The 24,773-nt window shown below is 66.0% G+C and overlaps 2 protein-coding genes across 2 annotated transcripts; both read right to left on the bottom strand.

Moving 5' to 3' along the window:
- Window positions 1-470: 470 nt before the first annotated feature.
- Window positions 471-2,046, bottom strand: C1QTNF8 (C1q and TNF related 8). Its single transcript, XM_049639352.1, has 2 exons — window positions 1,817-2,046; window positions 471-1,341 (listed from the first exon to the last, which is right to left on the bottom strand). Exons 1-2 carry the CDS (start codon window positions 2,019-2,021, stop codon window positions 791-793), a joined length of 756 nt encoding a protein of 251 aa, XP_049495309.1. The 5' UTR covers window positions 2,022-2,046; the 3' UTR covers window positions 471-790.
- Window positions 2,047-7,001: 4,955 nt separating this feature from the next.
- TEKT4 (tektin 4) lies at window positions 7,002-13,499 on the bottom strand. The gene is made up of 6 exons (XM_049639126.1): window positions 12,856-13,499; window positions 10,419-10,489; window positions 9,869-10,012; window positions 9,138-9,360; window positions 8,091-8,245; window positions 7,002-7,312 (listed from the first exon to the last, which is right to left on the bottom strand). Exons 1-6 carry the CDS (start codon window positions 13,387-13,389, stop codon window positions 7,096-7,098), a joined length of 1,344 nt encoding a protein of 447 aa, XP_049495083.1. The 5' UTR covers window positions 13,390-13,499; the 3' UTR covers window positions 7,002-7,095.
- Between the last annotated feature and the right edge of the window lie 11,274 nt (window positions 13,500-24,773).

Below are 24,773 nucleotides of genomic sequence, written 5' to 3' on the forward strand. Positions count from 1 at the left end.
CAACCCTGGGGTGCACGGAGCCCTCCTCTGGCGTGAGCACGGCCACCCTCCACCTCCACCCCTGCCTGTAGGGCCTCGTACTTTGATGTGATGATGGGGGTCTGGAGACCTCCCCCCCGGGGCTCTGGCACACAGCCAGGTATGACCTCCCTCCTCCATCCAAACGGATGAGGGGGTGCCGGGAGTCCCCGAACATCCGCCCACCAGAGCTGGGCCCGTGTCACCCCCAGGAGGACTCTCACCCCCGGTCCAAACCCACACCCCGCCCTGCTCGATGCCATCCGGTCTCTGGCCTTGGCCCCCCTCTCACACCCTGGGATACGGCCTGCCTCTCGCGGGAGTCAGCTCTGAGGGGGCGGGATCTATATTTGACCCCCCTCTCCGCCTCCCCGGTGCCCAGCCAGCGGACACTTTGTACATGTCCCCACAGCAGTGGTGCCTCTCTTGGCCCTTTATAGGCAGAAAAGATAGCTCCATCTCAAGGGCAGACCCCGCCCGCCCCGCCACGGCCCACCAGGCCCACCCCACGCCACCCGGACCGCAGGTCTCATCCCGAACTCGTTGATGTGAACGCTCGGTCGTGTCCCTCCCCTCCAGGCTAGGCCCCGAGTCTGTCTGGCTGCAGGCACATCTCTGGTGCTCTGCTCAGTGCCTGCATGCAGCTGATGCTCAAACACTGCAGACAGTCGGGCCTCAAAGACTGCCGGCGTGGCCTCTCAGCTCCGAAGGTGGGGTGTCTGGGGGAAGGGTGCTGCCGAGGGCTGGGCCTTGGGGGGACCTTCCTGGGCCGCTAGAGCTCTGCGGCCGGCTTGACTAGGTGGCCGCTGAAGGTGATGTAGAGGTCGCCGGGCTCGCCGTAGATGGCATTGTCGCGGTCTCGGTGGAACAGGCGCACCCAGACGGCGTCACCGGTGGCCAGGGGCAGCAGCAGGCTCTGGGTCTGCATGACGCTGCGCTCGCTGGGCTGCGCGTACAGCACGGCCGTGGCCTCCCGGTTGCACATGATGTGCAGGTAAGTCTCCTTGTAGTTCCAGGTGTGCACGTTGAGGCTCAGGAAATAGACGCCGGGCACGGCACACAGGAAGCGGCCCGAGGCCAGGTCGAAGGCCCCGTCCAGGTTCACCAGCTCCGTGTCGAAGGGCACGGCCCGGAGGCCGTCGGTGCTGTGCAGGCCCTCGCGCCGGCCCACCGAGAAGGCCGCGTAGGCGCGCCGACATGCGGCACCGGGCAGCCCCGCCTGCCCCTTCTGGCCCTTGCGGCCCCGGAGGCCCCGGGAGCCCGGCGGGCCCTCCTTCCCGCTCCTGCCGGAGGGACCTCTGACCCCCGTCTCGCCCTTCTCACCTGCAGGGGCACAGCGGAAGCCACGGGTCAAGGCTCGGGGTCCAGAGTCACTCGGGGCAGAGAGAAGGCACACCCCAAGGCGTGGCCGTTCTGGGGCCTGTGCAGATGGCCACGTGGGAAGGGTCTGACCCGGGCTTCGACGGGCGAGGGGCTGGGCAGCTGGAAACCCAGTCCAACCAACCTGCTGCCCAGGGCCCCAGGGTGAGTACTGCTGGAGCTGACCTCTTTCCAGAGGGGTCGCAGCTCGGGGACCGCCCCCACCCCGGGGGCTGGGCCTGGGGCGCCGCTGCGGGGTGGGTGAGCCGCCTGAGGGGCCTCGGGCCACCCTGCTCCCCATCTTTACGCAGCTGCTGGGAGTCCAGGGCAGGCCCCCCCCCAGGTGTCTTCCCGGAGCCAACTGGGGCTCTCCAGCCCCCAGTGTGCGGAGTCCTGTGGGCTCAGGGGTGTGGGCGTGGGGGGCTCTGCTCACACTCACCTTTGAGAATCGACACGTCGATGGTAGGCCGCATGCGAGGCGGCTGCACCCACCGCTCCCCATCGCTCCTGCGGGCATAGGGGCCGGGGGCAGCGGGGGGCCAGGCGGGCGGGCAGCACTGCACACACGGCCGTCGGGGCTGCCCCAGGCTGGGCCAGGCCCCCCCAGGCAACCCCAGGAGGAGCAGGAGGCCAGGGGCCGCCATCCGTGCCAGAGCCTGGGGGGGGGATGGGGGGTGTGGTGTCTGAGAAGAGGTGCCTCTACTGAGCCCCAAACTCCACAGCTGCCCAGGCTGTGCCCCTTGTCTGGGAGAGATGGGACGTGAGGCCGGGACTGGCCCTGTAGGGGTGCTGATCGGGGCCTCCAGGGGCCTCGGTGGGCACCAGACAGGGTGCCTGGCGCACACCCGGGCCTGGATGTGGCCGCAGAATCCTCAACATCACCGCAGGCGTCTGGTCGAAGCACCCCACCCCGTCCCAACGGGCATTCTGGCTCCTTCTCTGAGACACCCTCACCCATCCCTGGGACCCTGGCCCTGGCCCGTAGTAGGTGCCCTAACTGCCTGCAGTCAGAGTCCTGGCCCCCAAAGCCCCCATGGCTGGGGACCCCACACCTGGCAGATTCAGGGGAGCCATCAAGGGGGAGGGATGCTCTGGTTCAGCTCTCCGGGGTTGCCACCCACCAGCGGGAAGGGCAGCCGGGCTGCTTGGGGAAGGGCAGGGAAGGGCCGTGTCCCTCCGCTGGGAGGCGGGGACCTTGGCCCAGGTTGGGTGGGGCCCCACCCGAGGCAGTTTCCCCAGGGCAGGCTGCCCAGCTGGGCAGAGGGCAGTACCCACATCCTGAGCTGCCAGGGGAGAAGGGCAACTTGGGAAGCTCCCCAGGGTGGAAAAACCATCTTGAATCCCCAGCAGGCCTGGGTCTCCCGCCTCTGCCTCCCTTCCCACAGGAGACCCTGCCGGACACCTGGCCCACCCATGCTTCCCCTGGCGAGTAGACCCTTCCCGGCCGGTCTCCCCACGGCTGCACCCCAGGGCAGATGTTTTGTAAGGGCGGGCATGTGCGGTCAGGGCCCTCACTCTTCCCTGTGGTGCAACGCTGCTGAGAAAAGACCTGGGATCTTCCTTCGGGAAGCCCTTGGGGACTGCAGCCCAGAACAAGTTTCTTCCTCTTGCACAGTGTGTCTGCAACCCACTCGCAGGAAGAACTTTCCAGGAGGTAGGGCCCCTTCCGTTTACCACCCCCCCACCCCAGAGCCCAGCAGACCCTGACCCACCCCCCTCCTAGCTGTGTTGGACCCTGCAAGTCCCCCCTGTAGAGGGACCTGATGGGAACCTGATGGGTGCCCTGGGGGATCCTGCTCCATAGACAGACCGGTGCCCCTTTGGCCCCCACTCATCCCTCAATGCCTGGGGTCTCGAGCATCGTGCCCCCCCCCGGCCCGCCCCGCAGACAGCCCACCCAGAGTGCCTGTGAAGACCCCCCCCCCCCACCCCCAAGCTCCCGGTTACCATTTCACGGTCGGACACTGCTGCCTGCCTGTCTGTCTCCGGCGTCACTGCCCCAGAGGCCCGTGAAAGAACCCTTTCATGCTGCCCCAGGCACCACGGCTTCCCTCGGACCATCCAAGACCAACAAACGTTGGGCCAGCTTCAGAGCTCCTGGGCCCGTTGCCCGCCACCCGGCCTGCCCCCTGCTCGCTGTCGGCCGCAGGGGCAGTGCAGCCCTTCCAGGGTCCTCCTGCCTGCCCCTGTGACGTGGCTCGGGGGTCTGGGGCGTCTGGGTTGGCTGGGACTGATGGGTCGTGGGCTGGCCATTGCCTCCATCTGGGGTGCAGTGACTTGGCAGGGAGTCAGGCGGGCCAGAGCTGGGGCTCGGCGGAGTCTGGTGAGCGCCTGGAGGCCAAAGCGGGGGGGGGGGGACACAGACCAGGGCCACCATGCCTGTGCCGGGCCCACCTGGTGACGGGGACTGCCTTCCGTCTCTGGCAGGGGAGAACAGCGTCTGTCCCCACCTCCCGAGGTGCCGTCCCAGGGTCATGGTGCCCAGCAGAGCAGGAGACAGGCTGTGACCCCCGGTGGGGCCGTCGGCCTCAGCCCAGCCTCTCAGAACATAAAGGATGTACACGGTGGTGCCCCCCGGTGGGAATGACTCACAGGGCCCCCCAGGCAATGCAGGAAGGGGCTGCACGCACCGTGAGCTGGAGGCCTGGCCTCGTCCCCGCTCTGGGTCTGGACAGCTGGACACAGGGCCCAGGGACAGGGCCGGGCGCCCTGGCCTCTGGGTGTGGGGACGTGTGATTCCCTCAGAAGCGTCCCGCCGCCCAAGCCGGCTGCCTGTCGGGGAGGCACCAGACTGGCCTGGAGGACTGATGGCTGGGGAAGGGGCAAGGACGGGGGAGAGAGCAGACAGAGGTGGGCCCACGGCAGGGGTGTGGGGGGGAGTTCTGCGGGGCGAGGGGATGTTGGGTGTGAGGCTGTGGGTGGGGCTGCACCAGCTGGAGCCGGTTCCGGAGCTGACAGCTCACACCGCAGGGTGGGGGGGGTGGGCAGCCACTCCCTTTGGGGACAGCTGTCCTCATCCCCGCCTGCAGGTGGCACAGATGGATGGGGGGGGGGGGGGGGGGAGGCGAAGGCCGTGTGGGCCCCCACACCTTGTCAGCATGTGCTGGGAGCTGGCGGGCTTGGCTCTGAGACCAGGCGGCTCCCCCGGAGCCACTCGAGTGGCTTGTCACTCGGGCTCCCTCTTCCCGGCCCCACATCCTTGGGGGGAGCCCGCGGGCCCCGGGAAGGTCAGGGCACCCCCTCTGGCAGCACCGCTGTTGCCTCTGGGACACCGAGAGAGGAGCAGACGCCTAAGCTTTGCTGCTTCCTGCGTCCAGGCCTCAGTTTCCCCACCCATAAAATGGACACCAATGGGCTCAGAAGGGGCCGGAGTCCCCTGTGGGGGATGGAACCAGGTAGAGCACAGCCACTGGGGGGCTTGGCAGGCTCCGGCCACACTGCAGGGCCCCAGCGTCCCTCCCCTGTGCCTCCCCTGACACCAGCAAGCTGGGCTGCCTGACCCCCCCCGAGGAGATGGCTGGTCACACTGTACCTTCCCTTGGGGGAGGGGACAGTGAGTTAAAATTTCCCTGCACTGGCGGGGGCGGGGGGGCACCTCCTCAACGGGGGGTGAAGGGCCCGGAAGGAGTCCTGGGGTTCCTCTGGTCTGGGTGGGGTGGGGCTGAGCTCAGGTCCCCGGGACGCCAGCTGCGAAGTGTTTGCTTGGGTGCCCGTGGGCCTTGCCTGGGCTCTGAGAGGAGGTGGTCAGCAAGAGCTGAGGGTGACTCAGCAGGTGGCAGGAAGACCTGGACAGAAATAGCCTCCCCTGGACACGCGGCGGGACATCTCCGTGACGACGGGAGCGTGGCTGAGCGTCACGGCCCCGCGGGGTCAACAGCCCACAGACGGCCACGGCGTCGCCCGCAGGGGGGCTGGGCTCCCTCACTGCCTCCCGCCCGCCACAGCCCAGGAAGGCCACACTGTCCTGTGACTCGAGCCTGGGCAGCGGGACCGGATGGCCCCCGTGGTCCCCAACTCAGCAGTTGGCCCTCGCGTGGGGGGGTATGCGGAGTAGACCGAGAGCCCGTTACCACAGACTTCACTAGAAGGGGCCACGCAGGTGGTCCTGGGAGGAACGGACGTGGGCTCTGGGGCCAGACACACTGGGGTCCCTCACTCACCATGAGAGTGACCGTGTAGACTGGCCGCAAGGCTCCACAGACAGGAAACCTAAGGTGTTTGGAAGGAAGCCAAGGGTAAGCCAGCCGTGCCAGGGCAGCTCTGGGGCAGCAGGGGGCCTGCAGGGGGAGTGGGGAGGGGGCGGCCCTGTAGCCTCTGGAACATGCTCCTACCCCTACCCCCAACAGGTTCCTCCTCCCCAGAGGCAGACTCAAGTGCGGGGGCCCCGTGTGGGCAGAGGGGCCCGAGGGCGGGATGGACAGCAACCCTCCCGCTGCTGTGGCAGCCTGAACCGACCCTGCCCCTCCCCCCAGGAACCCAGTGTCCCGGCTCTGCCCTGGAGCCCCGCAGGGTCAAGGTCTCTGGAGCCTGCTGGAGAGGCCCAGGCTGCATGGTGGCCTCACCTCAGCCATGAGCCTGGCCAGCCGGTGGGGGGCCTGGACTCCGGAAAGCTGGAAAGCCGTCGCTCAGCGCCGGGGGGCCTGGTCGTGTGTCTCTACAAAGGGACACGATCTCCCGCCTAGAGACGACCACAGACGAGCCCCCAGCGGGCAGCCCCCAGGGGACCGTGCCCTCCCAGCCTGGAGCCAGCAGCCCACTTTAGAGATAATGAGCCATGCACCGCACCCCCCTGGCACTTAGCTTCCCGACAGCGGCCCCTGGGGTGGGGGCTGGGATGAGAAGGCCCTGAGCTCCCGGGGACACTGCCTCAGCCACGGGCGGTAACAGACTGAGTGGCGGGTGTGTGCACTGTGGGGGTCATTATCTCCCAGGGCCCCGATGGACGCTTTCCGGAGAGTTCTGCTGATGAGCTACTCAGGGGGCGGGGGAGCTGCCAGCGGCGGGTGGGGTGGGTACAGCGGGAGGGCCTCCTTGCAAGGAGCCGTGACAAGGTGCTCGGGGTGAATGAGGGGCACTGCAGTTGTGCCCAGAGCCTCCGACACAGGGCGAGGGATGGTGCGCGGCCAGGGGGGCGGTGGGAGCCCTGTATCCCTGGACCTGCCACACCCCAGCCCGACTCACTCACTGGTTGAGCAGAGGCCGGACCGGGAAGGTGGCCACCCAAGGTGATCACAGGGGCTGGGAGTGGAGGGTCCCTCGGATCTGCCCCCTCCCCGGTGCCCACCCCGTGCCAGGTGGAGGTGGCAGGGAGAGGTCCATGGGTGTTCTGTGTGGTCATTGTCCCAGGCCCTGCCTGGCACCCTGCGTGGATGCTTGCAACCCGGGACCCAGCCCCGCGGGACAGAGCTGCCCGGCCTCACGGTGACAAGTGCCAGGAAACACAGAGGAAAAAGTGCGGGGCCTTGGTCATTGCTGGGAATGAGTGTTGTGGCATCCGTGGTGGCATCTCGGGTGGGCAGAGGGCCCCCATCTGAGCCTCAGGGGGCTCAGACGTGGGGTCCACAGGTAGGGCGCACCTGCCAGGTAGCAGTATCCCGACTCCACCGCGAGCCACACATGACAAGTAAAAAGCTAACGTGCTCTTTATTTGAGGGGCGGGGGGGACAGCCCCTTCCCCAAGTCCAGCAGGCCACAGAGGCACGTGCTGTGGTGCCCTGCTCACTGGTAGCCGGCCAGCTGGAGGGTGGTGGGGTAGTGGGCACGGTGGGCCATGCACTTGTGACGGTCGATGAAGAGGCTGTTGGTTTTGACCGCGATGTCCTTCTCCAGGCTCATGCGCGTGTCCTCCAGATTTCTCAGGGACTGCTCCGCTTCTAGAAGCTTCTCCTTCAGTGCCGCAAGGGACGTGTTCAGCTCCTCCACCTCGCTCGCCAGCCTGTGGGATTGGGGGACGGAGGCGTGAGCTGGGGCCTGTGGGCCGGGACCGTCGAGACCCAGGAGCCCTGGTGAGGGGTCCAGGCCAAGATGCTGGGCCATAAAAGGACCCAAAAGTCCGAAAGGGACACCTGCCGGCAGCGTGGCAGTGGTCTGGGCCGGCGGTCCATCGGCTGCCCCTGCCCCCACCCCCCCGACCGGAGGGGTAAGGCTGCGTGGGTAGGACCGTGAGCGGCTGTGTTGAGCGACACCGTGCGGCGGTTACAAGCAATGACAGGGGTGCGCGGAGGCTCGCGGTTCCCTTTATTCCTGGCGCCCGGCGTCCTGGAGCTGCACGAGGCCCCAGTTCGCGGGACGTGCTGAGGCCTGGGGAGGAGGAACGCCAGGGAGGACGGCCGTGCTAGTGCTCGAGAGGGCGACTGGTACTCGATAAGTTTGAAACACCAGAGACACGATCCCCGCGAGACTTCCGGCCAGGGGCCACGCGTTCCCGGAGGTATGGACGGCGCCCCGAGGCAGGGTGGGCCCGGGAGGAGCCTGTGGCCTCGCGATTCCTGGCCAGGGAGATTGCGCGGCACAGAGTGAAGGAAGTGCCACGCTGTCCCTGGGACTCGCAGCCCTGACAGAGCCCCGCAAGGCACGTGGTGGCTAGTCGTGCTGGGTGGGGGTAGGACGTGGGGACGCCCGCGTGTTGAGCCCCGCTGTGTTTCCACTGCAAGCCTGCAGGCTGCGGGGGACGGGCGTGGATGGTGGGTGGTGACCTGTCCCACGGCAGGCACCTGAACTGGGCGGTGTCTCGGCACAGCTCCACGTTGGGCCGGTGTGAGCGCTGGTATAAGCGGGTCTGAGCCACCTTCAGAGGCGCCTCCTTGTCCTTGATGGCCTGCTTCAGCGCTGCGACGTTGTGCTCCTGGTCTGTGATCTCCCGCAGCGTCTGCACAAAGGAAGGTCCCTGGGAGGGCCATCGGAACCCCCGCCCCGCCCGGCCTCCTTCCCAGCCCTGGGGCTTGGGCCACTGGGCAGCCTTGTCCACTGACTCGGCAGCGGGGGGGGGGGGGGGGGGGGGGGGCGGAACGGAGGTCGGAAGATGCGTGTGGCCACCTCGGCCCCCACCAAGGGTACCCAGAGGTTGTCCAACAGCTGTGGCCTGAGCGCCCCCAGTCCTGCGGGTCACTAGGCCCCCAACCCTGGTCAAGAACCGGAAAGACTTGGCAGCAGCAAAGGCCATCCTGAGAGCCTGGGGTCAGAGCCCTACCAGGCCTGGCCACCTCCTGCCAAGGTACCTTCTCTCCTGTTCCTGCCTGACAGCCACCCCCAATGTCACCTGGTTTCTCACTGGCTTAGAGGGTGCCCAGGGAGGAGTGGGTGCCTTGCCTCTGGGGTCCCTCAGGATGGATGGAATGGAGGAGGGGCAGGGACCAGGCCAGGCTGTGACCAGGGCTTAGTAGCCAGGAGCGGGGCTGGGCCAGAAGGAGCTTCCTCCCTCCATTACAGATGCCCAGCTCTCGGGGCGTGGTCGGGGCGTGGCCCGGTATGGGTGGGCGTGGCCTGTACGTGTGGGCGTGGTCGGTTCTGGGGCGTGGCCTGAGCTGGGGCGGATGGCCTGTGTGGGCGTGGTCTGAAAGTATAGGCCTGTTCTGGGGCCAGGCTTGTACGCGGGCGGGCGTGACCCGTTCTGGGGCGTGGCTTGCGCATGGGTGGGCGTGACCTGGTGGTGCAGGCGTGGTCTGTTCTGGGGCGTGGCCCGGTGGTGTGGGCGTGGCCTGTTCTGGGGCGCGGCTTGTACGCGGGCGGGCGTGGCCTAGGCGCAGCTGGCGAGGCTTCACCTTGTGCAGGTGGTCCGTCAGCTTGTGGCGCGCGTCCTCCACCTCCTCACAGCGGCGCTCGAAGGCCAGGTTCACAGCGTCGCACTGCAGCCGCAGGTCCTCGGCCGTGTCCCGCAGGATGCTATCGATGAGCACGCGCAGGTTGACGGAAGCCAGGCGCTCGCGCTCTGCGCGGTACAGGTTTTCCTGGGTGAACCGGGCCCATGTCTCCGGCGTGGAGGCACTGCGGGAGGGGAGCGGTCCATGGTCAGTGGGGCACCTGCCAACGACCCCGGCCCCCCCAGCCCCCCCGCGTCTCGTGCGCCCCAGCACAAATCACCACCCCTAGCCCCCTCGCCGCCCCGTGGCCCCCGCATACTTTGGACCCTGCGTCCTCGCAATCTGCGTCCCCCTGCCTCCCGCGGCCTTACGCCCTGCACTCCTCCGGACGTGGCCCGCGGCGCGCGCCCCCTGCCAGCCGCCGTCCAGCCCAGCTCCTGCCTCCCTCGGTGTCCGCAGCCCTCTGGTGAACTGTGTGGTGCTGCGCCCTCGGGCAGGGACCCTGCACACCTGCCCGTCCTGGGAGCAGATAGAACTGGGCCTCCGTGTGAGGGCCTCAGGGGCCGGTGGGTCTCTGAAGGATCCCCAGCAGAGGGACCAGGAGCTGGAGCCCCATCTTAGCAGTTGCGGGTGCGTGGAGAAGGGGTTTATGAAGAGGGCCCCGGGGAGGCGCTGGGGCTGAGGCGGCCCACCTCTCCTCGAACTTGGCCGAGTGTGGGTAGAACTGCACCTCGGTGCTCTGGTTGTGGTAGTGGGCGCAGGTCTGGTCGATGTTGTAGGCCTCCACCTTGTCAGACCAGTCCATCTCACACGTCTCCTTGTGCTCCCGGTTCAGCCTGGGGTGGGCAAGGTCTGCGTTTGTTGGGGTGGGGTGGGGCGCTGGGTGCCACCCCGAGGGGCAAGCACACCTCCAGTTCTCAGCTGAGAACCAGGACACCTCATCTGCCCAGGATGGGGGTCCTCAGGCTACCCAGGCTCTTACCTGACCAACAGTGTCCGGGCCCTGGAAAGCTGGCCTGGGCTCTGGATGCCCAGCCCCCAGGGCAGGCAGGAATCGGCCCCCTCCCCCCCACACACTAGTTGCCCCTTCCTGGCCCTGTACTCCTGGCTATGACCTGGGACAGGCCCCCACCTGTCTGAGACTCAGGGCCTAGTCACCCCCCCTTTCTTCCCAGAGACATCCCAAGGGGTGAGGAGACAGGGGTCATCCCGAGGGCAGACCTGGAGACCACCAAGACCCACCGGATCTGGTTCACGGCCTGCATTATGGTCCTTTTTAGGAGCTCCTGAATGTTCCGGATAAGCTCGGCCTCCTGGGGGAGAAAACCCCCACCCCTGGTGAGGATCTGAGGATGGCCAGGCTGGTATGGGCCCACAGTGAGCCCCTTAAATGCCCAGATCAACACCTGATCCTTGCTTGGGTAACTTTGGGCCAGACCCCAGTCTCTTTCCTGGAAAATGAAGGCTGAGCCCAGCCCTTTCTCATTGGGTTTATTCTGGGCTTTTGAAAATTCTATTTGGTGTAGCACAGTGGTGTTTTTTTTCTTGGGGGGGGTGGTGAGTGCTTCTATGGGCTGGTGGGACTGTCACCTAGGGGCAGCTCCCACCTGCCTGGCACCAGCACCCTCTGGGCTCTAGGGGCCATCCCTGCAGCCTTCCCAGGGCACTGGTGGCCAGCAGCCCTCCTGGGACCCCAGCCCCTGGGAAGCAGGTCCCTTCCCTGGCTGCCCGTCAGGGCCTTGGGCTCAGAGATGCCCTCTCTTCCACTGAGAATACAGGGGGAAGCCCTGTGTTTCTTTCTGCTACTGGAATGGCTTTCTTTTCAGTGCACAAACAGCACACACACCCCCCCCCCACCACCAATTTGGATTTTTGCCTCCCTCTGGCACTAAACCCACATATGTCAGGGTCTGTCCCTGGTTCTGTCTCCCTGTCTCTGGATCATTGTTGGCTCTTCATATTGGGGGGTGGGGGGGGCAAGGCCTGGGACATGGAGGTGGGGGGGGGGCGGGAGGGGGGATGTTTCTTGGCTTGGGGCAGGGGGGTTGTTGAGCAGCTGAGTGTGGGGCTGAGGTGGTGGGGGACCAAGAGGGGTTGGGGCCTGGGAGAGGGCCGTGGGGGGAGGGGAGGGACCCAAGGTTCTGGCCTGAGCTGGGAGAGCAGAGGGAAGCCCTGAGCCCTTGGACTGGCTGTTTGCCTGCCCACAGCCTACAGCCTATTCACAAGCCAGGCCCCCAGGCTCTGAGAGGTGCATGAGCTCTGCCCTGCCTGGATCAAGGGACTGGCCTGGGTGATTCCCTGCTGCCATGGGGCTGCCCCAAGGACAGATCCTGCTTAGTTTGGAGCAGGAAAGGCTCCTTGTGGGATGAAGGTGGCTGCATCGTTCACCCATCTACCCTGCATCCTGGGCTGTGCCTGGATGTCCACCACGGGCACCAGGGTAGGGGGAGATGCGGTGGGCTGGGTCTTTAGGCGTTCAGGATCAAGCTTAATTTGCATGATCTAGGGTGGCCAAGAAGCCACCCGGCGGGTGCCAGGACCCAAGGGTGACCAAGGGGCCGCCCAGCGGGTGCAGGCGTCATCAGGACCTGACTTCCTGGCCCTGCATGCATCCCAGACCTCAGGCTGCTGCCCACGGGGTTCATCTCAGGCACCTCCCCATCTTTCGGTGTGTGGGGGGTCATCAGGGCTTGTGCATGGACCTGGCCAGACCCTCTCCTGCCTCAGTGGCCTTTGAGTGTCCCATCCTCAGGCAAATGCCCCAACAGACGTCCAGATGTGAATTCTGTCACAGCCTGGGCCCCACCTCACCCCAGGATGAGCTGTAATAGGTTGGGGGGGGCAGTGCAGGGGCCCCGGACATGGGTTGTGGTGAGCAGATGAGCACTGAGGTCCAGCTCCAGCCCCCATACATGCTCAAACCCCTACGCTGGGACCTGCCCCCAGGCAGCATGTCCAAGCTGGGGCTCACCTTGCAAGGAGCCCAGCCTCACTCAGTGTCCACTGTGAGGACCAGGCTGTGGGAAAGTCAGACCGGGCACCCTCCTGGGGTCAGGGATGGTACCTCTGTCCTAGAAGGCTGGAGCCCTGACCTAGCCCTTGTTGGTTCTGGGGGATGGGCCTGAGCGTGTGCTCCACACGTGTCTGTGCGTGCAAAGCGTTAGGTGCTCTAGGTTTTCCTGTGTGCACAGAGGGACATGTGTGCCCTGAGCTTGTGCACGCCCACCTGGTACACAGGTGCCAAGGCCTCTGTCAGCCCGCGTCGCGGGCATACGTGTGAACCCCCCCCACCCTCTGCCTTGTGTGGGTCACGCTCTCAGAAGGGTGACGGCGGCAGGGCCTGTGGTTCCGGGGTGGTGGTGGAAGGGGCGGGGTCTACGGTTCTGAGGCGTGGCCTGCGGTTCCGGGACGGTGGAAGGGGCAGGGTCTGGGGTTCGGGGTTGAGGGGGAAGTTCCGGGGCGGGGTCTGCTGCTCCGGGAGGTGGAAGCGGCAGATTCTGCTGTTGCCGGGCCTGGAAGGGGCGGGCTCTGCGGTTCCGGGGCGTGGCCTGAGTTGGGGGGGGGGGGGGGGCGGGGGGGGGGGGGGGGGGCCTGCAGTTCAGGGCGGGGGAACCTGCGGGAGCGGAAGGGGCGGGGCCAGGGGTTGTGTCGGGGGGCGGGGGTGGAAGAGGCAGCGCACCTTCAGCAGCTCGATCTCCACGTGGTCGCGGACGAGGTCCGGGTGCTGGCGGCGCTCGCGGCACTGCAGGTTGTCGGTGGCGATGGAGAAGGGCACGGCGGTGGCGTCCAGAGCGCGCTCCAGCCGCTGCTTCTGGGCCAGCAGCAGGTCGGTCTCGGCGTCCAGCTCGCCCACCTCGTGCTGCAGCTCGGACTTCCAGCAGTGCATGTCCTGCAGGCGCGCGCCCACCTTCCTGGTGGCGTCCTCCTGCGTGCGCCGTGCCAGCGCCTCGGTCTCGGCGGCCAGCTGCTGGCTCTCGTGGCGCTGCCGCTCCGACTGGTCGCGGTCGGCGAAGGCTTGGTGGTAGCGGGCATAGCAGTTCTGGAACCACTCGTCCACCAGGTACTTGGCCGAGCGGAAGCCGGCGGTGGCGAGGCCCGAGGACGTGTAGGCGCCCGTGTTCCGGGCCACGTCGTACAGCTTTCGGGGCAGCTCGCACGCCGGCACCGTCTGTGGGGTGGGCTGCTTGGTCAGGAGCACGTCCGTCTGCGCCATGGTGCCAGCCAGCCCCTGTGCCAGGGAGGGAAGAGGGCCGCTGGCACGGTCAGCAGGGCCGCTTGAGGCCGCTCTGTCCCAGCAGCAGGACGCTTCTGGTCTCCCAGCGACGAGTACACACTCGCCCTCCTGTTGCTGGGCAACAGGCCCCCTCTCCTGGAGCCCCTCTTAAAGGGCCAGGCAGGCCCCAAACCTACTCAGTCTGGCCCATGTCTGGCATCTGCCCAGACTTGCACCTGGGACTGTGGCCCGAGGCCAGACCCCCATCGTGCCCTCCTTGTCTTACTTGTCCCAGTGGGGCTCTCCCCTGGATCCGCAGAGGGTGGACTTGTCTTTGATGAGGAGTTGAGTTCAGTCTCCAGTGGATATCTTGGAGCCCAAATTTCCACACGGGTGGAAGTGAATCCCGACAGTGTCCCCAGGGCCACCCAGGGCCAAGCTCATGACTGAGGTCGCGGGAGCAGGAGGTACCCCTGGTCCTCAGAGCACATCAATCCCTCCGCCCCCCCGCCCATCATGCGCCGGGGCGATGTCCAACGTGGCCAGCAGAGGGCGCCGTTGGCCGCTAAATGTTTCCGGGAGTCGGAGAGGGGGCGGGCAGCGGCTGGGGCTGGGGCTCCGGTGGGTAGGGAGAGGGTCTCGGCCCTTGGAGGTCTGACGCCCTGGCCCAGATAGCCCTCTCCTCGTCCCTGCCAGTCCCGCGGGTCGTCTCCAACAGCCCACCTAGCGGGACGTGAACACCGCCCCCCAGCACACCCCATGGCCCTTGTCCCTCCCGCTTACACCACTGTCCCGTCCTAACTTGGGCCACACCAGCCCCGGACCTCCTCAGATACACCAGCCTTGGTTCAGCTGTGTGCTTCTCCAGCGGCCCTGACCTGGGGCACCAGCCTCCCTTTGTGCCCTGATGGCAGGGGCCACGGGGTTCAGCATCTACACCACCTGGCACACAGTAGGTGCCTCATAAATGTGGACCTTGGGGACAGCTGCCCCAGACCTCCCCCAACAGAGACTGAACCTGAGCCTGTCCTTGAGGGCAGGAGGTGAGGAGGGCCTCTCGGTGCCGTTTCCCCAGAGGGCACCCAGGATGGGTGGGCTTTGTCTCTGCCTTTTGTTTAGATCCTGCCTTTCACACACCATGGCTTTCTCCTGAGCCAGAGTATGGCACAGCTGTCTGGGGTGCGTCCCCTAAGAACCTACCGACCCAGGGAATCTCACTGAACACAGGGCCAGAGCCAAGCTCAGGCGACCCTGGGGTGCAGGGCCATCCTGATGGGGTGTGTTCCCCAATGCAGGTGCTCTGGGGTGACCTGACCCTGCAGCAAGGCTGGTCCAGCAGGACTCGATTGAGTGGCCCTCAGTGGGGCCGGGCCCCCTACCCCAGACAGTATATTGCCGGGGAGGGAGCAACCGGTTCAGAGATCCCCAGGCCAGAGGCAGAGGGGAACACGCCCCAGGAAGCCTGCTGGCTTGGAGTCCGGCTCTGCCCCTGACCCCTCCATGGCCGAGCAGGTGGCCCCGTGCCTGCTTCTCCCTCGGCAGAGTGGGGTTAATCCGTCCACCGCACGGGGCTTCCGTGGGCACCGCCTGAGCGGAGGCCAGGAAATGGCTGGCCCGGTGCCCAGTGCTGGGAGTGACTGCAGCTCCCCACCCCTTCCCGCCCTACACAGCCTCCCAGCCTTGCAGGGTCTCTGGGCTTGAATCCTCAGTCAGGCCGATCGCCAGCGTGGGGGCTCGAAGCAGCGGCTGAGTGATGTGCAGGCTTATTGGATTTGTGTCTAAATTGCATTTGGGATGAGAAAATTGAGTCTTGGGACACACTGAGGTTCCCAGGGCAAGTACGTGCCAGGTGCCCCCTCCTTGGCAGTGTTCAGACAGCGGCTGGGAATCTGCGATAGGGTCAGGGAGACCCTGGGGCCCCCAGCGCCCCGCTCCAGACTCTGCTTGCACGCCCCCAGGGACGGGGTGCTCCCTTCCTCCCAGGCAGCGCTGGAGAACACCCCCCTCAGGCGCCCCTGCCTCTGGCGTTGGTCCCGTCGCAAACCCTTACCAGGCCTGTGGGGGGCCTGGCCTGGGCCTGCAGCCCTTGGCCCTGATCCCTAGAGTGAATGGAGGAGAGGGGGTGGGGATGGCTGAGTAACGATGCCCTTCCCAGAGCTCACCTGGGGCTTGGATCTGGCTCTCACGTGACCCCAGGCAGCTAGTCTCCCTTTGCGCGGAGGGACACTGAGTCACAGGCAGCGTGGCGGAAGCCTCAGCACCAGGACCCCAGCAGAAAGGATGAAACCCCTCGCAGGTGAGGGGCCTGGGTGGGACCCAGAGGGAGGGGGAGGCAGCCCTGACCCCTCCCCGCCAAGTCTCGGGTGTAGAGCTCCTGACCCCAGCTACGCAGAAGGGTGCCCCGCGTGCGGGCGGCCCAGGTGAGGCGCACCAAGTTCTCCATCTGCCTTCGCGGGGGCGGGGCCTGTGACCCCAGCCTGGCCCGTAGGTCTGGGGCCTGGGGTCCGGTCCCCATACAGGGCTTGCGCACAGCGGAGTCGCTCTGGCACAAGTGATCTGTGCCCCTGACTCCCAGGGCCCGCCACGGGCACCACCAAGGGTGAGCCTGGCGAGAAGGGCCCCCCACCCCCTCCCCCGGCAGGGTCCAGCCCAGCCACGCCCTCCACCCTCCCACTCGCAGTGACAACTCAAGGAACTTTTCTTCCCAAGCTCCCCTGCCCGTCTCCTGGGGCGGGCGGGACTTTTATTAACGGGAGGATTTGGAGGGTCTCAGACAGCCCCGAGCCTAGCTGGTCATAGTCGCAGCAGATGCCGCCGGGCCGGTGGGTGTGGGGGGGCACCCCACAGGCAGGAGCGGAAGGGCACTCTCCCCCCTCCTGGGCCAGCAGCACAGAGTCTGGACGGGGCCCAAGAGGTGGACCAGAGAAGGGAGGCTCAGAAGGGGAGGGAGAGTCCCCTTGGCCGGGGCTTGAAGGGCAGAGTCCAGACCAGGCTGGGGCTCCTCCCAGGCCATGAGAGGGGGCCTTGGGCAGCTGTGGAAGTGCCCTTCCTGTGCTGCAGCAGGAGGGGACGAGCAGGAGGAGGAGGACGATGTGAGTGTGGACGGGTGTGCCAGAGGCCCGGCTGCCCGTCCCAACGGGTCCGAGCCACCTCCCTGCACTTGGCGGGAGGGCGGCCGGCAGGCTGGGGGCTCACCCTCCCTCGGCTCCTGGGCCCTGAGCAGAAGGTGGGGACTCAAGATCGTGGAAGCTTCCCTGTGCGCCCTGCGCCCACTCTGAGCAGCTGTGTCCCCTTCCAGGGCTCGCCCAACCCCTGGCAGCCTGATGGCCCACTCACCCAGGCGTCCCACCAGCACGGCCCCACTTTGCCATTTGAGGCTTTGGAGGTCATAGGGGTGGGCGGCAGATCTAGGCCACGGCACTGGGGCTGCAGGGACTGTGCCTCGGTTTCCCCACCTGTGAGCTGGGGATAAGGGCAACCCCGCCCTCATGGGTATTTGAGAATGAAGTGACATGGTGTGTGGGCAGCTCCCGGTGTGGCCGGCCCCGTGCCTGGGCGCCCTGACCCCTGACCCCGACCTCATTCCCCCCAGGAGGCTCTCTGTCTGCATCACTTCCCAAGAGGTCCTTCCCGGGCACAGTTTGTGGTCTGTCTGCGGGGAGAGAAGGCTGGGAGGGCCCCCAGCCCACCCAGAAAAGTGCCTCGGGGGGGCTGCGAGCCGGACAATGTGCCCTTGGCCTTCGTCACCCCTGGGAACCTGCATCCTCCAGAAGTGTCTCCGGATACGTCCGATACGTCCGCATTAAAGGCGTTTTAGAAGAAGCTGTGACACTGCAGGGTGAAGTGAGCTCGTGGACCCCGTCTGCATGGCCAGAGGACCGTCCAGGAGAGCCCCGGCCACAGGACACCTCGGCCAGGACACGGCCGTGGGCACGGCCACACAACGACAGACAGGGAGGGAGGCCCAGACGGGCACCAGCCCGCCGCCAGCAGGGGAGTGACCAGGAGAGCCGCCTGCCCCTCCTGCCATCCGCATCTGGAAGTCGGCAGCCGCGGGCCGCGAGGACTGTCACCGTCATTGCTGCTTTTTTATCCCAGCCCAGCACACGCAGCAGAAAACCTGCCCGGGTAGCGTTCGGTCTGGCAACGCTCAGTACATTCACAAGTTTGCACGACCGCCGCCTCTATCTGGTTCCAGAACTTTCTCATCCGGCAACGGAATCCTGTCCCCATCACCGGTCACCCCTCCCCCGCCCGCCCCTCCCAGCCCCAGCCCCCGGCCACCTCCACTCTGCAAATGTCTGGGTTTGCCTGTTCTGCCCATTCCATAGAAACGCGGTCCCGCGACATCAGCCCCTGTCACCTCTGCTGTCTCCGGGGCCCATCCGTGTGGCAGCAGGGGCTCCCTTCCTTTCGTGGCTGAGCAGCACCCCACGGCCGGGGTGGACCGCGTTCTGCGTATCCGTGCGCCCGCCGAAGGACAGCCTTGTGTCTGTGGTGAACGTGGGCATACAAGTTTTTGTTTGAACGCTTATTTTCCATTCTTTGGGTGTGTTAACATTTTCATCTCCCAGACACCACGGAGAACCCCGAGAGCCCACGACTTTAGTGAGGGGCTCTTAACGACTGCCCGCCACCACCACGCCCCCATCGACCAAGGCACAGAAGTTGGGCGCCCAGCGTGGGTGGGCTGTGTGCCCTGGCCCATCGGGGGAGCTTTCTAGAAGCAGTTTGTCGGGTGGCACTGAAGGACATAAGCTGTTCCTGCGTCCAGCCCGCAATTCTGGTGCTTTAAATCCAGCCCTAGAATGCAATGGCAAATAGGGGGCATTTTTCAAAGGAGAGGAAAATGTCACCATACCAAGCAACTCAGCAGTGAGATTTGTAATCAGAACAAGGAGGAAAGGGGCCAGACGACCAACAGTGAGCAGGATGAACCCCTGGGAAGGTTCAGCTCCGTGGACTCAGGGCATCTGGGGTCTGGGACGGCGCTGAGACGTGTCCACGAAACAGCTCGCTAAGACACGCAGCACAGAGCCGCCTGCCTGGTGCTCTGATTACCGCGTGGTGAGTACAAGGCTCTGCTGTCCTCAGGGAGTAAGCTCCTCGTCCTCGGAGGAGTTCAAGCAGCCACGCGTCAGGATGTAGTGGAGAGTGCTGGAACCGGACGGGCTGTCCGTGATGCCTGAGCGAACTTGAGCTCCACACCCAAGGATACCTCGGGGAGGGAGGGCCGCCTCCAGTCCCCATCAGAGATGAGTCCCTGAGAGCTGGACCCCGTCTGCCCACCCCGGGGAATGGCGGAGGGATCAGGGAGGGTGGGTCAGTCACAGAGTGGCCGTCGTCCCTGCCAGATGTCTCCTCGCCGCCGACCGCGGGGCTTGGGGCCCTGGCAGCCGGTCCTGTGCACACGTGTTCCTTGCTCCCGTGGAGCACGTCCCCGCCGGCTTCTGCAGAGGTCCAAGCAGCTGCTAGGAGAAGGCGCCTCAGGTGCAGCAGGCCCACCTCGCTCTGCTTAAAGAGACCTTGGTGCGGACGCTCCAGAAAGGGGCTGCTCTGGGCCCGCTTGGCTCTGTGAGGCTGGACACCCATGCCCTGCAGCCTGCCCACGCCCTGGTCCCTCCTGGCCTGGTCCCCCTCTGGGCACGTGGAGCCTGAGAGCCAGGGCTCCCGTCCTGGGGCTCCAGCGAACGACCCCCAGCAGGTGTCTGGCAGAACCCCTCACGGAGCCCGTGCGCATGCCCGCACCCAAAGAGCCCCACTCCAAGCCTCCGTCGGCCCCCATCAGCACCTGCTGGACGCTCACCCTGGGGGTGCTGTGGGTCCCCAACTATGATGAAGAAACACACAGAGCTGTGAGGTCACCCCAAGGTCACACGGCAGGGACCAGAAGACTCCAGAACCTTCTCCCAGGGTTGAGGCCGGGGCCTCTCTGGGCACAGCTGTAGGGGCAGTGCCTGCCCTGTTTTAAACTCCCCGGCCTTCTGGGGGTTCAGGGGTGCAGCTGCGCAGGAGCTGAGGGGAGAGGCTTGGGCCGGACCCTCCCCGGGAGCGGTGGGCCGGCCGTGGGCTGTCCACTTCGGCTACAGCATGGCATTTCACTTCTGTCCCCAAAGGCAATTTTCACATCCGGAATTTCAAGGCAGGTTTGTAAATGACGTTTCTTTCTAGAAAGTGAGCCTCATGCGGCCGCGAGGCTTTTTATACTCATTGACCCCAGGGGCCCGAGGCCAGAGCTCAATCCAGATCTCTGTCCCCCTCGAGCACACCCCACCTCCCAGTAGGGGAACCTCCAGGTCCTGAGGTCCCAGGGGGACCCAAGGCTCCATGCACTTGATGGGGGCCCCCTGCCCTTTCCCCTTGGGCCAAGGAGCCAGCCTGGCACTTGGGGAGCTGGACAAACGGCCCACTGGCCCCGTGCCCTCAGCAGGCACAGGGGAGGCCCCCAATGGCCCTCTAAAGAGAGGTGAGGCCGTGCCCCCGCTCTGGTCGATGAAACAGGGAAGTGACCCAACTCACTCACGGGCAGAGCGTTCAAGAGCCAGTGCTGCCTCTCCATCTGCCCTGCCCCTGCCAGGTGACCGGTGACACTCCCTGTCCCTGAGTGCGGATGTCATGGGGCAGGGCCCGGGACAATCTACGAGGGACCTGGGGCAAGACAAGAAATAAACCTTTGCTGTGGGAAGCCATCGAGGTGACCCGACCTCTGCTACCGCAAGGAAACCTGGCCCATCCTGACTGACTCAGGCCCAGCCAGGCCCCAGGCCATCCAGGCGTCGCCACACCCACCTCCCACAGTCCTGGAGTGCCGTCGGCCCCACCTCCTGCGAGTTCACCTCTCATCCAGGAAGGCTGCCCTGATTGCCTCTCATAGTATCTGAACTGGCTCCTCCTCTGTCTGCCTTCGGTGGCCCAGGCGCACAGGCACGTCCTGGCATTGATAGGCCTTTGCTGTGAGTAAAAGGTACGCAGCCCAGCTGAGGAAATGAAAGAAACGAGCTTGAGGAGCGTGAAGGCAATGCGGAAGGGCCAGGGACCCTGGAAGCCCGCGCAGGTCAGGTGCCCTAGACGGGGTGTGCTCTGAGGCCCCAGGCATCACTTGCCTGTGTTCCAGGCGGGGACGTCTGACCAAAGGCCGCCTCAGTGTGAAAAGACAAACTCAACGGTGGTGAGGAAACCAGACAAAAACTTCCCTACCCACGGAGGTTTCTGAGACGCCCTCGGGGGGGGGGGGGGGGGACATCAGCCAATGGGTTTCAAGGCTAACGAACCAAATGCCATCTGGGTCACATTAGAGGAGTTACAGCGTCCCAGATGAGGGACGCGATAACCCTATTCCCCTCCACTCTGGCCAGAACGTGCTTAGGAGATTGGAGGAGAATGTTCCAGAAGGTGGGTGTTGGCTAAGTGGGGCATGCCCAAGGCAGAACGGCCAGCAAGGGCAGGGACTGACAGCACACCCTTGGGGAAGGGTCTGCAGAGGCGCGACTTTGAGAAGAGGGTCCAGGGGTGGCTGACATCGGCCACGTGATTCGGCCCCCCAGCTCTTGTGATGCGTGGACTCACCTTTAACAGCACCTAGGGGGTGTCCCTTGCGGTCTGGCCCCCGTGCGTGTCATGATCACCCTGGTGTCCCTCACACCGGTCACCCTGGGGAGCCCGCTGACCCAGCATGCTGTTGGGGGCCCCCCTAAGCGGGGTCCAGCTGACCCGGGCATCCTGGGCCTGCCTCCCACCTCTGGTTCAGGAGTTTCTGCAGGAACCGCCAAATCCCCAATTTATCAGCTCAGCTTTATCTCCAAAACCTCCTACGATTTCCCAGAGAACAAAATTAAATACGGGATTTAGGAGAGATTTCGCGTCTGCCCGAGCAGGGCCAGGAACAGGCTGACGTGGCGAGGCTGATGATGCCGGGGGGGCGGGTGGGCAGTGGGGAGCGGCCGTCCAGCCCCCACCTGGCCCGGCTACACCGTCTCCGGCCCGGCAGTTCCTCAGCCTGAGCAAGGATGACCGGTGGACAGAGCCACGTGCCCGTGTTCCCCTCGTCCCCCACCCCGTACGGGCCCCATCCCCGTCACCTGGGTCCCCGTGCCCTGGCTGGGGTGGGCACACAAGTGACCCTGTCACGGGCAGGGCAGGATTTCACCCGCCCACACCCAAGCAGCCGACCGCTTCCCAGATGAGGAAGCCGAGGCCCGGCGAGGCCGGCATTTCCTGGCCCTCAGACCCCAGGCAGGCAATGGGGACTGGGGCGTGGCCTCAAATGCGGCCCTGACCCGAGGGACCCAGCCCTAGGGACAAGACAGGGCAGCCGGGGAGGTCCCCAAAGTGAGTGCAATTCACAGTGGCCCTGGTGGAAACCCTGGACCCCCGGGGCTTCGGGGCGTCCCCGGGGCCTCCATCAGCTGGCGTTGACCGCGTGCCCTCAGACATCCCTGTGGGGCGCCCTGCACCCCACCCCCAGCTCTCCAACACCCCCAGGTGAGCTGTGCCCTCAGCGACCTTGGGCTGTCCCACGGAGCTGTCAGGAGGGAATAGCGCTGCTCTGAGCTGCTTCTGACACTAAGAGCCTCCAGAAACATCATCTGCAAACGCTTCTGTGGGTAAGCGAGCCGATTAGGGGTGTGTGGGCACCAGATAAGAGCCCGGAGGGTCATTTGGAGGGCAGATACGGAGGACAGCGGAGAATGTGTTTCCACCCACTCCCTGCCTCCCGTCTGCCCCTCCCTCTCGTCCTGAGCCCCCGTGGAGCCGCTGGTCAAGGGCATGGAGCTGCCCTGGGGTCAGGCCACCCGGCGGGCCCCACATCCTGCCTGTGAGCTGTGTGACTTCCCTCCAGCTCAGCCTCTCTGTGCCTTATCTGCAAACTGGGAGCCGCGGCCCCTTCCCTGGCTGGGGTGTCCGCGATGGGTGTCTGGCCCTCAGCCTGGTAGGCCGCGGGGCTGTGGTCAGCCTGACGGCTCCTGTCCTCCCTCTACTCCCCCCTCAGTTCCAGGGGCCCATCCGGGAGGCCCGTAGAGAAGTCCCACGTTCCTCCCATAACCTGCGAGGGTCAGGGCCTGTGGGGACCCCAGGGGTGGGGCCTCTTCCCGGCAGAGGTGGGGTCGGGAGCCTGACATTCTCTTGCCGCTGGAGGTGACTTTGCCGCCAAGGGATGTTTAGCAACATCTGGAAGCATTTTGGTTGTCACAGCAGAGGAAACGGAGGATGGCCCAGAGCTGCAGGGCGCCCAGGGCAGGCCCACAGCTAGGGATTGTCTGGCCAGTGTTAGCAGTGTTGTGGGGGGAGACCCTGCCCTGGAAAGGACAAGCCGGTTCTTTCCTGCTGGAGGTCCTGAGAGAAAGGTGTTCTGTTGACAGACGTTCTCTCTACGATAACACTTTGCGAGCAGGAAAGAGGAGACCGTGTTCCCTAGAATCGCCAGCCCAAGGGCATCCCCAGTGCATCCGAAGGGGTGGCCGGGCTGTGGCGGCACCAGAAGCCCAGGCCTCGTGCCCGTGGCCCCAGAGAGGACGAAAACTGACCCGAGCTCAAGCCCCTCTCGGGGCCCTGGCAGGAGGGCCGGGCTCTGCCCAGCACTTAGCCCAAAGAGGCCCTGAAAATAGATGCAGATGACGTCGGCTGGACAGGAGCACTGAGCCCAGACAGTCCTCGTGGGAGCGGTGGACGCGGCATGGAGCCACTTAGCAGATGGAACCCAGGCTGTTCGCAGCCTCGGCGTCTCCACCAGGAGAAGCAGCAGCCGGCCAAGTGCTAGGACAAGGGCAGGGCCACCGTGAGGGGCACCCTGCCCCGGGCCTTCCTGCAAAGCCAGGCCTGGTCCAGGTGCTGATTGCAAGTTGATGTTTGAAGTGTCCTCAGATGTGAGCTTGGCTCCTGGGGATTGATGCCCCCGCAAGCAGGCAGGCCAAGGCGCGGCTGGGACCCCTGGGTCGCTGGGTCTCAGAGTCTGTGGACGCGCCCCGCCTCTGCCTGGCCCGGACAGGTGGGGGGCGGGTGGAGGTCCAGAAGTCAGTGCAGCCACAAGCGTGGTCCCTAGAGGGACCAAGAGGCCGGGCTCAGTCGCTGTCCTCTGAACTCCAGAAGCTCTGCAAGGCCATCCCCGAGGGCCATGGGGCAGGGGTCCTGAGGGTGCCAGGCCCTGAGCCCTTCGGAGGCCTGGGAGCTGAGGGTCGCTGGAAGGAGGGGCAGGGAGGGTGGACATCGCTGGGCAGTGGGGAGGGTCCGTCCTCCACCCAGTCCGCAGGCGCCTTGACGGGAGTGAGGACAGAAGAAGGTGGGCGTCTCCCGCAGGGCCCAAGAGTTAACGGTGGTGGCATGCGGACCGGCCCCGACCCCACAGGCGGACCCAACTGAGGTCCACCCTCCGGGACCCCTGAAGGGCAGGTTCCCAGGAGTTGGGGTCTTTGTGGGTAGGGGCGAGACGCAGGTGTGGTCTCGCCAGGGAGGAAGGGTCTCGCCACCGTCCAGGTAGGGCCTGGGGCGCTGGGCTGCAGGGGAGGGGGCAGCTCCACCCCTCCCAGCCTCCCTCACTGCCCGCGGTGGCTCTCAGCGGCCGTCAGCGAGCCCGGCTGGCCGTGGGGTGGGCTCAGCCCTGCAGCCCAGCTAATGCGCTCCGCATTACTTCGCGCCCTGCTTTCCTGGAGGAGACAGAGGCGCTCTGGGGCTCCCGCCCCTGGAAGGGAGCAGGCGCCTCGTCCTGATGCCGTTTGCTCTGTGTGTAACAGAAGCTCCTTCCCTGTGGGCTCCGCCAGCGTCCCCCCCACCCCAGTGCCCGGCACCTGCTCCCACCTGCCCCAGCCCTGGGTTCCTCCTCTCAGGCTGACCTCGTGGGGCCGAAGGGCCCGGGGCACCACCTGCAGCCCTCCACCCAGGCTCTCCCCCCCGGGCCGCCCCCTCCTCCTATTTCTGTCTGCAGGACTCGGGCCTTGGACCCCCTCCTCCAGAAAGCTCTCTGGGCCATCCTCAGCTCCTCCCGGGCCCTCCAGCGGGGCCTCCAGGGCCACTCACGGCTCTGCCTCCCACTGCCAGTGGCTCCATGAGTACGAGGGCCTGGTCGGGCAGAGACACATACGAGTCCCCACCATGCTGAGACAGCATGCCCCTTCCACACCGTGACCGTTGCCAGAGCCCCGACAGAGAGCAGCCAGGGGAGTCTAGCGGGCATCTGGCCCTTCAGGGCTGGCCGAGCCCCGGCCAGCCCCGGGCCGGCTGACTACCCGGCTCACGGTCAAATTGAGGCCACAGGCACTTGAGCACCTCCCACTGCCCCAAGGGCTGGCGCTGTGGTCCGGGGTCGCATGGGGGACAGCGAGGGGAGCCTGACCAGTTGGAAAAGGTGCAGACGGAGGGGCCGTCCTCAGTGTGTGTGTTCCCTTTGTATT

Source organism: Panthera uncia, chromosome E3 (assembly GCF_023721935.1).
Source record: "Panthera uncia isolate 11264 chromosome E3, Puncia_PCG_1.0, whole genome shotgun sequence".
In the NCBI taxonomy this organism is placed as follows: domain Eukaryota; kingdom Metazoa; phylum Chordata; class Mammalia; order Carnivora; family Felidae; genus Panthera; species Panthera uncia.